Source organism: Leucoraja erinacea, chromosome 2 (genome assembly GCF_028641065.1).
Source record: "Leucoraja erinacea ecotype New England chromosome 2, Leri_hhj_1, whole genome shotgun sequence".
Lineage (NCBI taxonomy): Eukaryota > Metazoa > Chordata > Chondrichthyes > Rajiformes > Rajidae > Leucoraja > Leucoraja erinaceus.
In genome coordinates this window covers 132,033,595-132,047,603 of record NC_073378.1, presented here as the reverse complement: position 1 = coordinate 132,047,603, position 14,009 = coordinate 132,033,595, and the positions used below count along the sequence as shown (strand labels likewise).

At 51.9% G+C, this 14,009-nt stretch overlaps 1 protein-coding gene across 1 annotated transcript in view; it reads right to left on the bottom strand.

Moving 5' to 3' along the window:
• The window catches only part of LOC129706090 (NFX1-type zinc finger-containing protein 1-like), a 24,687-nt gene extending 11,448 nt beyond the window's left edge, over positions 1–13,239 (bottom strand). Inside the window, exons 1-6 of the mRNA XM_055650067.1 lie at positions 12,955–13,239; positions 11,793–12,872; positions 7,998–8,322; positions 5,958–6,098; positions 4,276–4,421; positions 1,662–1,802 (exon numbers count right to left, since the gene is read on the bottom strand). Coding sequence (XP_055506042.1) covers positions 1,662–1,802; positions 4,276–4,421; positions 5,958–6,098; positions 7,998–8,322; positions 11,793–12,872; positions 12,955–13,239 — 2,118 coding nt within the window. The remainder of the gene's footprint in view (positions 1–1,661; positions 1,803–4,275; positions 4,422–5,957; positions 6,099–7,997; positions 8,323–11,792; positions 12,873–12,954) is intronic.
• Positions 13,240–14,009: the final 770 nt, after the last annotated feature.

Below are 14,009 nucleotides of genomic sequence, written 5' to 3'. Positions count from 1 at the left end.
TAGGGTGCTGGTTTTGAGGGGAGGGGAGAGAGAGGGGAGGGGAGAGAGAGGGGGGGAGAGGAGGAAGCGAGGAGGGGGAGGGAGGAGGGGAGAGAGAGGGGGAGAGGGAGAGGGGGGGGGGAGGAGGGGGAGGGAGAGGGGAGAGAGGAGGGGAGAGGGGGGGAGGGGAGGAGGTGGAGAGGAGGAGAGGGAGAGGAGGGGAGGGATGGGGGAGAGGAGAGGGGAGGAGCGGAGGAGGGGAGGGGGGGAGGGGAGGGAGGGAGAGAGATGAGAGGGGAGGAAGAGGAGATGGGGGGAGGGAAGAAGGGGAGAGGGGATGAGAGGAGAGGGGAGAACAGAGAGGGGAGGGGAGAAATGATGAAGTTAGGGGAAGGAAGCGGGGATTAGAGGAGAGGAGAGGAGAGGAGAGGGAGAGGAGAGGAATGAAGAGGGGAGTTGAGGAAAAAGGAGGGGAGGGAGAGGAGATGAGATTAGAGGGGATGGGGGGAGAGGAGAGGAGAGGAGGGGGAGGAGGAGGGGAGAGAGAGGGAGAGGGGGAGAGAGGAGTGAGAGAGAGAGAGAGAGTGGAGATGAGAGGGAGAGGAGAGAAGGAAGGTGGGAGAGAGGAGAGAGAGAGAAGGAGCTCGAGAGAAGGAGGGAGGCCGAAAGAGCAGAGAGGAGATGGTGAGGGGAGGAGAGGGAGAGAGGGGAGGAGAGGAGAGGAGAGGGGAGGGGAGAGAGGGAGAGAGGGAGAGAGGGAGAGAGAGAGGAGAGAGGCAGTGTGGGAGAGGGAGAGAGGCAGTTTGGGGGAGAGGGAGAGGAGAGAGGGGGAGGAGGAGAGGGGGGGAGAGAGGGGGAGAGGAGAGGGAGGAGGAGAGGGGGGGAGAGAGGGGGAGAGGGAGAGGAGAGAGGAGGGGGAGAGAGGAGAGAGGGGGAGAGAGACCCACGCTCCCGGCGTCTGCTGGCCCCTGGAGACTCGGAACCGTAGAAGGAGGTGGAGAGAGTCGGTGAACGCTGGACAGGGGACGGCAGGAACAACAGGTGGGGAGGGGGAAGGTCTCACCTTCTGCACCTTTAAGGTTGGCTGTAGGAGGCAGCACCCCCCGGGGCACTAAGTTTGACAATGGCTGCACGAGGAGGATGAAGGTTCGCGGGACACACGGAGAGAGGCAAAGGCTGCCACGGGCCTTCAGCCAGCTATTGCTGAGACTGTGAAATGCCGCCAGAACTGTTGCATATGGACTCAATGGGATGTTTCCATGCATTATGTACTTAACCGGGATTGTACTCGTGTTGGACGATAATCTTTCTGATGATCAGCGGGCCATCTAAATAATCTTACTGCACCTTAGAACCCAAGGTCAGGGTTGAACCTGGGTCTCGGGGGCGCTGTCAGGCCCAAATGGGCACAAACCACCGCCTAGAAACATAGACAACAGGTGCAGGAGTAGGCCATTCGGCCCTTCGAGCCCGCACTGCCACTCAATACCATCATGGCTGATCATCCAAAATCGGTACCCCGTTCCTGCTTTTCCCCCCCATATCCCTTGATTGGGATACCCTCCCCCAGACCGGCCTCCACCCTGGTGTGACTCTGCCCCCTGTCCACCCAACTCCCCCCCCCCCCCCCCCCCCTCCGTCACCCCTCCATGGGTGGGGGTAAAGAACCCAGCTCCAATTACCGAGCTCAGGCCCAGCGTGCTCATGTCAGCCTGCATTTCCGGGGCCAGTTCCTTCTCGTCGAGGATTCCCAGCGGGAGCAGCTCCAGGATCTTGGAGCAGTACAGGATGTCAGCTTTCACCTTCTCTATCTTCTCTTTGATCTGGAAGAGGAGGCATTGGTCAAAGGGGGGGGGGGAGAGGGAGGGGGAGGGGGGGTCGACACAGCCAGGAGATGGTTCGGTATATTGCGAGGAAACGGTCAGAAGGATACGGGCCAGACGCGGACTCAGACAAGCTGCTGGGTCTGCACGGACAAGTTGGGCCGAAGGGTCTTTCTCCATGCTGTAAGGCCCCCCCCCCAACCCCCAATGCATGACTTTGACCCCAACACTCTCCATAGCTGTAACGCTGTACATACACGAGACTGCAGATGTTGGGAGTCTGCAGCAAAACACTATGGCTGTGACCCCATTGCCCCTGTCCCACTTAGGAGACCAAAACAGCAACCTCTGGTGACCTTGCCCTCCACCCAAAAAAAACATATATCAAGATGGAGGTGACCTGCAACCTCCTACTAGGTATGTTACAAAACCTACCTGAATCGTGGCTGAGCATCTGCCCTACCCCTTGTGTGTGATTTTGGCGCTGTTTAGAGGTGGCGGGTTTAAAACACGATTTTTACTAGGCTGTTGCAATCGAAAATGTTCAGCCTAGTAAATCATTAACGGAAAATCGCTGAAAGACCCCGTTGCAAAAGGTATTATTAGTTTTTATGGCCTTGTAAAATAGTTAGAGTAGTTTAAAAATCACTCTCTAAACTCGCAACCTCTCGCAGCCCCAGGGTTTTATAAAGCAAACAATTAAAGGTATGTACCTTATTTTTACATTAAATGGCGCATGTATATAACCCTGTAATTAAAGTTTTCTATAGCGAGTAGCTCATTTTGGGCTCTTTATATCCCGCAGTATTTTTCTGGGCACTTGAGGGTACAAATCCACTGCAATGTGAACGTTCTAAACCAGCGCGTTCACAGGAACCCACTAGAAAGCAGATTTAAATTGACTTTAATTTACAGCAATTGAACACTAAATTCCTTCCATTTGGCCTATAAATTGATGTAAATGAGATTTAAAAATCATGTTTTATTGTGAATTATTTGTGAATATTATTTGGACACTTGGGCTATTTAAAAATGTTAATCATTTATTAAGAAATGGATAGATGTTTAGATCTAGTAAATTGAAGTTTGAAATTAGCTACAATTGGGTAACTAACTAATTATATGCTTTAATTTCAGGTCATCCAAGTTAGATTATTTTATATTTGTTTCAGAATGGTTCAATCTATGATAACTGAACATTTCATTCAGTTCTCTTAATTTTTAAGAAGGTTATGGGCTTTTGACTGTCCACGATCACAGCTTTTTTGTTATGTCCATAGAAAATCAATAGGGAACAAGATGCTAATTTCCGAGTATGAAAATGGCCATAACTTTTTTTATTACTTGAGATATGAACGTGAATTAGGTGTCAAATTAAACTTATTGTTGTGCTTTATCTGATGGGATAAATTGCAGACTTGATTTTTTAAATCTCAAAATTTTGTAACATTGCTACTCCTACCACCTCCCACGCATATGTTGAAAACCTTCCTTGACCATGAAGAAAACCGGCTTCGACTAGACCTGCGACTAAAAAAAATTATCGATTTTTCAAACGGCAACCTATTTATAGTCGAGGCCGGTTTTAATCATGATGAAAAAATAGCAGCAACCTAGATGAAGCCTCGACCACGCGGAGACCACTTTCAACCATTAGGGAGAGTGACCAAAACCTCCGGTGACCTCATGGAAACCTTGGGTGGCGGGCAAGGTCACCAGAGGTTGCTGTTTAGGTCTCCTAAGTGGGACAGGGGGATAACACTCCCTATAACGGCAACACCATTTTTACGGAGACGGAAGGTTTGGAGGGATATACAGGCCAGGCTCCTTGGTCCGCATGGACAGAGCTGGGCCGAAGGGCCTCTCACCATTTTGATGGCTCTTTGACTATGACCCTAACACTGGGTCCATTGCTGCAACACCATAGTCTCTAGATACAAGAGGTTGCAGATGTTAGAGTCCTGAGTAAAACACCAAGTGCCAGAAGGAACTCAGCGGGTCAGGCAGCATCTGTGGAGGGAATGGACAGACAACGTTTCGGGTTGGGACGCTTCTTAGGAATAAGGGGTAAGCCATTCAGAACGGAGACGAGGAAACACTTTTTCCTCACAGAGAGTTGCGAGTCTGTGGAATTCTCTGCCTCAGAGGGTGGTGGAGGCCGGTTCTCTGGATGCTTACTAGATAGGGCTCAAAGATAGTGGAATCAGGGGTGATATGGGGAGAAGGCAGGAACACGGGTACTGATTGGGGACGATCAGCCACGATCACATTGAATGGCTGTGCTGGCTCGAAGGGCCGAATGGCCTCCTCCTGCACCTATTGTCTATTAAGACTGATCACCAAATCTTCAGGCCACCAGTCTGAAGCTTGGATAGAGAGCATGGAATGGGAGTCGGAGCGAGGAGAACTGCTGTCTGTGAAGAGGGAATGGTCACCGAGTCCGCCATCACCTCACGGTCAGGGTCAGGCCTACCTCTTTGAATCTGCGTCTCTGCACTGGAGTCAGCATCCCCTTCAGTCTCGCATTGCGGACGTTCTCCAGGGTGAAGTTGTGCAGCCTCTTGTTTTGGCAAAAGCCCCCAATGCGCACGATCTTGGAGCAGTCAGCCTCCAGGAGCCCTGACACAGAGTCAATCACAGACAGCACAGTCAGCACAAGGGAACTCTGCCCGTCTGATGGACAGCCTTCCAAGGAGGGTGAAGACAGACACACAATGCTGGAGTAACTCAGCGGGACAGGCAGCATCTCTGGAGAGAAGGCATGGTTGATGTCTCTGGTCGAGGCCCTTCGACCCAAAACATCACCCATTCCTTCTCTCCAGAGATGCTGCCTGCCTCGCTGAGTTACTCCAGCTTTTTGTGTCTATCTTCGGTTTAAACCAGCACCTGCAGTTCCTTCCTACACTTACAAGGAGGGCGGTGTGTCTGACAACGGTCTCTGTGATTCACCGAGACCTAGTCACCGACAGTTTCTGATTGACCTGGGGCAGGATCTCCCTGTTAATCTCCCCTTCCCACACTGACCCTCCCGTCCTGGGCCTCCTCCACTGCCAGGGTGAGGCCACACGCAAACTGGAAGAACAGCACCTCATATTCCGCTTGGGTAGCTTACTATCCAACAGTACCAACATTGAGTGTGCTAACCTTCCTTCTCCTCACCCTCTTAAACCCCCCACCCTTCTCTGTGCCCTATCTAGTCGTGCAACCATTTCTCCCCCCCTCCCCCCATCCTCCTTCCTCTGGCTTCACAATTTTCACCTCTTTTATCATTTGTCTCACATAGAATAGTTAGTTAGTTAGAATAGTTTCTTTATTTGTCATTGTAACATGAACCATGTACAACAAAATTTAAAAATGTCAGCCAGTCAGTGCAGCATTCAAACATTTCTAAAAGCTAACGATACATACAAGGTAAAATATAAAAAGATAAACAACTAAATAAATATCACGGACAAAGCATGCATACACACCCAACCCTACATCCTTCTGTGGATTTCACAGTGTACCACAGTCCCTTAGTCTGTATCGCCCCTGCGTTCCTTGGCGGCTACATTTAGTGCTTTTATAGCAGTGGGGTAAAAACTGTTTTTTAGTCTATTTGTCCTTGTAGATCTGTACCGTCTGCCTGACGGCAACAGTTCAAACAGGGAGTGTCCGGGGTGGGAAATGTCCTTTATGATAATCTGGGATTTTTTGGTGCAGCGGGAACTGTGCAAGTCCTCCAAGGTAAGGAGAGGGCAGCCGACAATCCTCTGGGCGTTGTCAATGGCCCTCTGGAGCGCTTTCCTCTGAGCTGCTGTGCAGCTGGTGTACATCTTTTGTCTCTTCGTATAGAAACATTTGCAGGTGCCCCCCTCAGTTCCACCCCTGCCCCAGTGCATAGTACAGCCCCTCCCCCAATCAACGAGGGCTGGTACTGAGAAGGCGTTGCACAGTGGGAGTGGCGGTGAGGGACTGCCGCGCCGGGGGGGGGGGGGCAACGATGGAGAGGCGCGATGTGTGGGGGTGGGGGGGGTGCACTGCGCTGCGGGGGAGGGGGTGGGCACCCCAAATGTGGAGGGCGATTCAAGGGTGTGTGAGGAAACTGCACACGCATTACCCCCCCCCCCTCCCCCACCTCGCTCTCCATGTTTGCAAACAGAGGACACATCTCACCTTCCAGGAAGAGGTCCAGGCTGTTGTTGGTGTTGCAGACCACCAGGATGGGACTGCCCTGTCCGCACCCCTCTCCCTCCTGCCACAGCTCCCCGTTGTGTAGCAGCAGTTCCACCAGCTTCAGTCCAACAAAGGTCTTCCCTGCAGCAATACACCACAGCATCAGCCTGGGGACCCCTCCCCTCATATACAGTGGCCCCCACCCCACCCCATCCAGCCCACCCTCCTGGGGTTAGTTACCCCTCAACCACTTGCCTGGATGCCCAACACACCCTCTCTCCCCATCCACCTACAACAGACCAGGCCAGGCACAGCACACTTCCAATGGGCTAGTCTGGAGGCCATTCAGTGGTTGAGTTCAGGACATTGCTCCATCTCATACTCATGGAACACAGTAGCGTACAGCACAGGAACGGGCCCTTCGGCCCACAATGTCTGTGCCAAAACATGATGGCAAGTTAAACGGAGCTCCTCTGCCTGCATGTGATCCATATTCCTCTATTCCCTCCACTTCCACCAAAAGCCCCTTAAACACGAATGCTGATGTTTCAGGTCCACGTTGCAGGATTTGAGGAGCCAATGTATAGGTGGAGGTTGGGCAATCTGAGACTTCGATCACCCCGGGCCGCGGAGCTTGAACCGGCCCGTTCGCGGAGCTCGGTTGAGCCGCGGGACTGACTACCGTCGCCCGGTGGGGTAACAACATATCGCCTCAGCGCAGAGGGAGAATGAGGAAGGAGGAGACAGTACCTCTGTCTCCTCCTAAATATCTGGGAGTCCACATCTCTGAGGATATGACATGGTCATCACACGCCTCAGCACTGGTGAGTAAGGCAAGGCAGCGCCTTTACCACCTCAGGCAATTGAGGAAATTCAGAGTGTCTCCGAGGATCCTCCAGTGCTTCTACGCAGCGGCGGTGGAAAGCATCTTGTTCGGGAACATTACCATCTGGTTCAGGAATTGCTCTGCCAAGGACAAGAAGGCTCTGCAGAGAGTAGTGCGTTCGGCCGAACGCACTATGGGAACTTCACTCACCCCCCTGCAGGAACTATACAACAGGAGGTGCAACTCCAGAGCCAACAAGATCATGAGAGACCTCTTCCACCCCTGCAACGGACTGTTCCAGCCGCTACGGTCAGGCAAACGCCTCCGTTGCCATGCAGTGAGAACGGAGAGGTTGAGAAGGAGTTTCTTCCCAGAGGCAATTCGGACTGTAAACGCCTTTCTCACCAGGGACTAACTGTACAGAACGTTTTTCCTTCTATTATTTATTATGTAAAATAATATGTGTGTTATGATTGTGTTTATAATTTGTTTGGTTGTTTTGTTGTTCCGCGAGCATTGCCACTTTCATTTCACTGCACATCTCGTATGTGTATGTGACAAATAAACTTGACTTGACTTGACTTGACCTTAAGCCTTTTGCCTCCATCACAGTGAGGAGTTGCCTAGTGAACTCACTGTGGTGGATATTAATTTGTGTTTTATTGTGTGTTCTGTTGTTTGTTTATTATATGTATGGCTGCAAGCAAATAAAGGAGGGGGGCGGTACTGAGGGGGGGGGGGCGGCACTGAGGGGGGGGGCGGTACTGTGGACCAGTGACATCCTGGCCCACCCCTGGATGCTCCCAGCCCCCTCCATCCTCTTCCAGTATGTCAGGACTCCACCAAAGAAACCAGAGGAAAGAGACAGCTGACAAAGGTTAGCGTGAAGAGAAGATAGCAGGTGGACAGAAGGGCCTGTTTCCATGTGTGTAACTCTGTGAGTCTAACTCACCTTACTGCGGTGAACTTCTACCTCTCCCTTTGGTGATGCTCGGACTATCCGTGATCGGACTTTGCTGGCTTTACCTTGCACTAAACGTTATTCCCTTATCACTGTGAATGGCTCGATGGTAATCATGTATTGTCTTTCCGCTGACTGGATAGCGTGCAACAAAAGCTTTTCACTGTACCTCAGTACACGTGACAGTAAACTAGACTGTAACGGTGTCATCTCAGCACCCCTAGGGTAATAATAACTCGCCAGAGCCACATACCTGTACCGGGCGACCCCTGGATTAGTGCAAACTCCCGGCTCAGGGCCTTCTGAATGGCCTTCAGCTGTGACTTGTCAAAGTGCTTCAACCATGGCAGGGACCGCAGGTCTTGCTTGAAGATGTTGACCATGTACTTGGTCCGTGCAGACGGACGTCCCGCTGGCCCCGGATGCCAGCCAGGCTGGGCCCGCTCCTGCCCGCTGCCTCCCTCTTCCTCCTCCCGATCGGCGATGCTGATGAACTCTTCTGCCAACCCAGTGGTCTCAGGACTATCCCTCACCGTACCCGGCACCCAGCCAGCTCCTTCCTCCAGACCATCCCTCGTCTATGGAGAAAGCACAAGGTCAGGATACAGTCGAGTCAAGTCACTTTTATTTCCATAGCACATTCAAAAACAACTCTCGTTGACCAAAGTGCTTTACATCAGTGCAGTGCAGACTGTCTTATGAAGAAAGACTGGATAGACTTGGTTTATACTCTCTAGAATTTAGAAGATTGAGAGGGGATCTTATAGAAACTTACAAAATTCTTAAGGGGTTGGACAGGCTAGATGCAGGAAGATTGTTCCCGATGTTAGGGAAGTCCAGGACAAGGGGTCACAGCTTAAGGATAAAGGGGAAATCCTTTAAAACCGAGATGAGAAGAACTTTTTTCACGCAGAGAGTGGTGAATCTCTGGAACTCTCTGCCACAGAGGGTAGTTGAGGCCAGTTCATTGGCTATATTTAAGAGGGGGTTAGATGTGGCCCTTGTGGCTAAGGGGATCAGGGGGTATGGAGAGAAGGCAGGTACGGGATACTGAGTTGGATGATCAGCCATGATCATATTGAATGGCGGTGCAGGCTCGAAGGGCCGAATGGCCTACTCCTGCACCTATTTCTATGTTTCTATGTTTCTATGTACAAAGTGCTACATATAGCAGTACATAGATCTAACTATACATACATAAATACATACGTACAGCGCTCCCTCAGAGGACCTCAAGAAACGCATGCGAGTAGAAATCGTTTTTAAGTCTAGACTTAAGAGTCGATGGAGGGGGCAGTTCTGATGGGAAGGGGGATGCTGTTCCACAGTCTAGGAGCTGCATCCACAAAGGTGCGGTCGCCCCTGAGCTTATGCCTGGACCGCGGGGTGGTCAAAAACCCCAAGTCGGCCGACCTGAGGGACCTGGAGGTGGTGTGGTGGGTTGGCAGCTTTTTGGATGTATGTGGGGGCAAGAGTGGATGTTTCCACTATTGGGAGAATCCAGGATGCGCTGGCTCTGGAGAGGGTGCAGAGGAGGTTTACAAGAATGCTCCCAGGAATGAGTAGGTTAACACAGTGCTTCTTAAACTGGCGAATGGCTCACCCAAGGGCGAATGAAATTATTTTGGGGTGAATGAAGCTAGAGGGGTTAATTTATTCAGATTTTTTTTTTTTTTTCTATACTTAAAAAAAGACCTTGCCATTAAAGTGGTTAGTGAGCTCTTATTGGGTTTTAATGGCAGTGGAGCTGGAGATTTGATGGGTTTTTCCCTCTACCTATGGTTTTCTAATTTCAAAGTAGCAGGATATTTCCCAAATTTACTGTAATATAACCTTTTATGGAAGACCAGACGAGCTAGTGGGATAACAAATATATAGATGGCTTCCCTGGGGGATCGCCGTAGGCAAGTGGTGAACGGGAACTTTACTTTGTGTAGCAATTTAGCTGCCAAAGTTGATATCTGGTGGTATTGTGTTCTAGAAAGTTATATTAGTTGGGTACTGATATATTAAGTCATGGTTTTCTGTGCTAGTTTTCCAAGAAAAAAAACTGCAGTAATCAAAGCCCGAAAAGATAGGATGGGGCTGAAGCTCAGTGTTTATATGTTGGAATGTTTTGTTTTTTTATCATTCTAATAGAATGTTTTTCCAACTCATTAAACTAATTAACCTTCTTTTGTTTTCTTTACATATTTTTTAAGATGTTCTAAAAGTTGAATAAAATAAACACTTAAGAAATCAGTTAATTTATGATTTTTGCTCATAGAAACATAGAAATTAGGTGCAGGTAGGCCATTCGAGCCTGCACCGCCATTCAATATGATCATGGCTGATCATCCAACTCAGTATCCCGTACCTGCCTTCTCTCCATACCCCCTGATCCCCTTAGCCACAAGGGCCACATCTAACTCCCTCTTAAATATAGCCAATGAACTGGCCTCGACTACCCTCTGTGGCAGAGAGTTCCAGAGATTCACCACTCTGTGTGAAAAAAGTTCTTTTCATCTCGGTTTTAAAGGATTTCCCCCTTATCCTTAAGCTGTGACCCCTTGTCCTGGACTTCCCTAACATCGGGAACAATCTTCCTGCATCTAGCCTGTCCAACCCCTTAAGAATTTTGTAAGTTTCTATAAGTTTCTATCATGTGATAAAATAAATTGTGTATAAAATGATACCCGAGGGAGTTATACACAATTATACCCAAGAGAGAATAAGACGGACTTTACCACAAAAAAAGAAAATTTAGTCGGGGGTGAATGAAATTTTGTGTGAAAGACTTAAGGGTGAATGACACTGAAATAGTTTATGAAGCACTGGGTTAACATATGATGAGCGTGTGTCGGCACTGGGCCTGTACTCGCTGGAGTTCAGAGGAATGAGAGGGGACCTCGTTGAAACGTACAGAATAGTGAAAGGCTTGGATCGAGTGGATGTGGGGAGGATGTTTCCACTGGTGGGTGAGTCTAGGACCAGAGGGCACAGCCACAGAACTAAATACAGAGATGAAGAGGGTTTTTTTTTTTTTTTTAGTCAGAGGGTGGTGAATCTGTGGAATTCTTTGCCACAGAAGGCTGTGGAGGCCAAGTCAGGGGATATTTTTAAGGTGGGGATTTGATTAGTACGGGTGTCAGGGGTTATGGGGAGAATGGGGTTAGGAGGGAGAGATAGATCGGCCATGATTGAATGGTGGAGTTGACTTGATGGGCCGAATGGTCTCATTCTGCTCCTATCTCCAATTAACCTATGACACATGGTGTCGTAGGTGATGGGATATTGAGCAAGATAAATGCAAAGTGCTGGATAACCCAGTGCGTCAGGCAGCGTCTGTGGAGAGAATGGACACACGGCATAGTGGGGGGGGGGAGCTGCTGCCTCACAGTGCCAGAGACCCGGTTTCGATCCTGAACTCGAGTGCTGTCTGTGTGGAGTTTGCACGTTCTCTCTGTGGCTATGTGGATGCTCCGGTTTCCTCCCACATCACAAGGACTTAAAGGTGGAACACAAGTGGAAGGGAGCGGGGATTGCAGAAGGGGGGGTGAGAAATGGGTGCGCATTCAGGTGGGGAACACAGGGAAGGGAAAGGGGGAAGAGAAATTAAAAGGCAGTGTTTTTTTTTTGCTATATTGCTTAAAATTGGAGAATTCAACGTTCATACCATTGGGTTGTAGGCTACCCAAGCGGAATCTGAGGTGCTGTTCCCCCAGTTTGCGTGTGTGTCCTCCCTTTGGTAATGGAGGAGGCCCAGGTCGTTGTGGGAATGGGTGGCAAACAGGACATCCTGTCCTAGGCTAACCAGAAACATTCTGTGTTGTTTAAGAAGGAACTGCAGATGCTGGAGAATCGAAGGTTACACAAAAAAGCTGGAGAAACTCAGCGGGTGCAGCAGCATCTATGGAGCGAAGGAAATGGGCAACGTTTCGGGCCGAAACCCTTCTTCAGACATTCTGTGTTGTGTTGTGTCGTGCTGCGTGGGGCTTGTTGCAAGGGACTCGTGCCGCGCAGGAAGGGGGGCCCCCGTTGCTGTGCTGTTCCCCGTTCATTGACTCACCTCATTTCCCGCCCCTGTCCCAAGGAGAGGCCGCATGTCCAGGCCGGTGCCTCGGGTCTGTAGGTATCTCGGTGGCCGCACACGGCCCTTGCACATCACCACGTAGCGTTGGAAGGGGAGGCAGCCGGGGTCGGCCTCCTGCAGGCCCCGCAGGACGTGGCGGTGAGTATCCGGGCAGGACGGCGACTCCACCATGAAGAAGGAGTGCGTGTAGAGGTGGCGGGAGAAGCTGGGGTGGGCCGCGCCCTCGAAGCGGAGTAACAGGCGGCCCGCGGCCAGCTGCTCCTTGTCCTGCTTGGCCACCAGGGCGGGGAAAACCTCCGGGCAGCGCGGCGCCCACAAGCACACCATGGAGCCTTTGGCCAGGCGCTCGGCGGGAAGCTGAGGTCCCCGGCCAAAGACCCCGGCATCAAAGCTGACCCTGTAGACGACTCCGTCCCACTGGCACTCTGGGTAGAGGACCCGCACGTCCCTGTACACCTTGGACCCACCGTTCAACTGGTGGGGGCGGCCTGCCGGAGTCAAGCAAGCAGCTAATTTCTCCCTCAGTGGCTTCACCATGTCCTCCCGCAGGAGGCGGAAGTGGGTGTCCAGGTAGGCCCGGTTGCTATGATAGGCCTGGTTGCTATGGTGGGCCCGGTTGCCATGGTCGGCCTGGTTGCTATGGTGGGCCCGGTTGCCAAGGTCAGCCTGGTTGCCATGGTCGGCCTGGTTGCCATGGTCGGCCTGGTTGCCATGGTCGGCCCCATCCACCACATTGGGCTTCAGCCAGGGGTCCGGAGAGCCCAGCAGTTCCTCAGAGGTGGGGAAGACGGGGAGGACCGCGATATCCCTAGGCCTCTCCTCGCTGAAGGTGAGCTCCCTCGCCCAGTCTCGGCCTTGCGGGAAGGCTTCGTCCACGGCCCGCCTCAGGTCATGCAGGTGCTTCCTGGTGGGCCAAGGAAGCTCAAGGTCCAGCCTGTGCAGGCGGGTCTGCAGCAAGTCGGCCGGCAGGTGGATTTGGGGCTCAACGGCCTGGGGGAAGGCCAGCGTCAGCCGCAGCAAGAGGGCCGCCACCTCTCCCACGGCCTCTCCGTCGCCCTGGCCCAGCCCGACCAAGAAGCGGAGCAGGGTCCCCGTCAGGAAGTCGGCAGTTGAGCAGCGGCCGGAGGAGGGACAGGGCCTCCTTTTCCCCTCGGGCCTCGTCCCCCGCCACCACCAGGCCCCGGATCAGGAGCCCCGTGTCCGGGCGCCTCAGCTCCGCGCCGTCGAGAACCGGCAGCAGCTCTTCCTGCAGCAGCGGCAACACGGGAGAGTGGGCGCGCAGCCGCTTCTCCAGCGCGGCGAGGCCGTGGGAGAGCAGTTCCGGAGAGATACGGGCACGGTATCCGCTCCCATCGGATCCACGGGAACTCTTACTGGAGGAGTGGCTTGAGGTTTCCCGATGCCCACGCTTCCTGCTGCCCATTCTGAGCCAGGAAATATCCACGCCCTGGAAAACACAACTTTACTTTAGTTCATTGTCACCAACGTTGAATTGAATTGAATTTACTTATTTATTTGTTATTCAAAACCAAATTTGAACGAAATGTCATTACCGTACGGTCATCATCACAATAAAAGCAACAAAACACACATTTTACATCATTTAACATAAACATCCATTAGTGACTCTCCCCCAGGCACCTCCTCGCTGCGATGGAAGGTTAAAAGTCTTATCTCTTCCTTGCTTCGTCTCCCGTGGCCAGGCAGTCAAACTGCTGCGTCGAGGTGATCGAGACTCCCGATCAGAATCAGATTTTATTCGCCAAGTATGTTTTGCGACATACGAGGAATTTCACAGTATTGAAGCTTCCGCCGGGCGATGGAAGATCCAGCGGCCGACTTTAAGCCGCGCCGGGCGATGAAAGGCCCGGCGAACGGGCCGATTCACGCCTTGCGAATCGGGGCGGGCGAAGCTGCTGTTGACGGAGCTCCTGAAAAATCGGTGGCCAACCAGGGTCCTGCGAGCTGCCGATGTTACAGTTCACAGGGCCCCGCGGACGATGCCTCCAAACGTCGAGTCGCAGTCGCAGCGCCACCACAGCCTCTTAAGTCAGCCCCGTCCACGATGGTAAGTCTACAGACCCTGCGGCTGGAGCCCTCAAGGTCGATTCCAGTTAGAGGCTGCCAGCTCCTTGATGTTAGGCCGCAGTGAGAACGGAGATACGAGATGGGAAAAAAATCCTATCTCCGTTG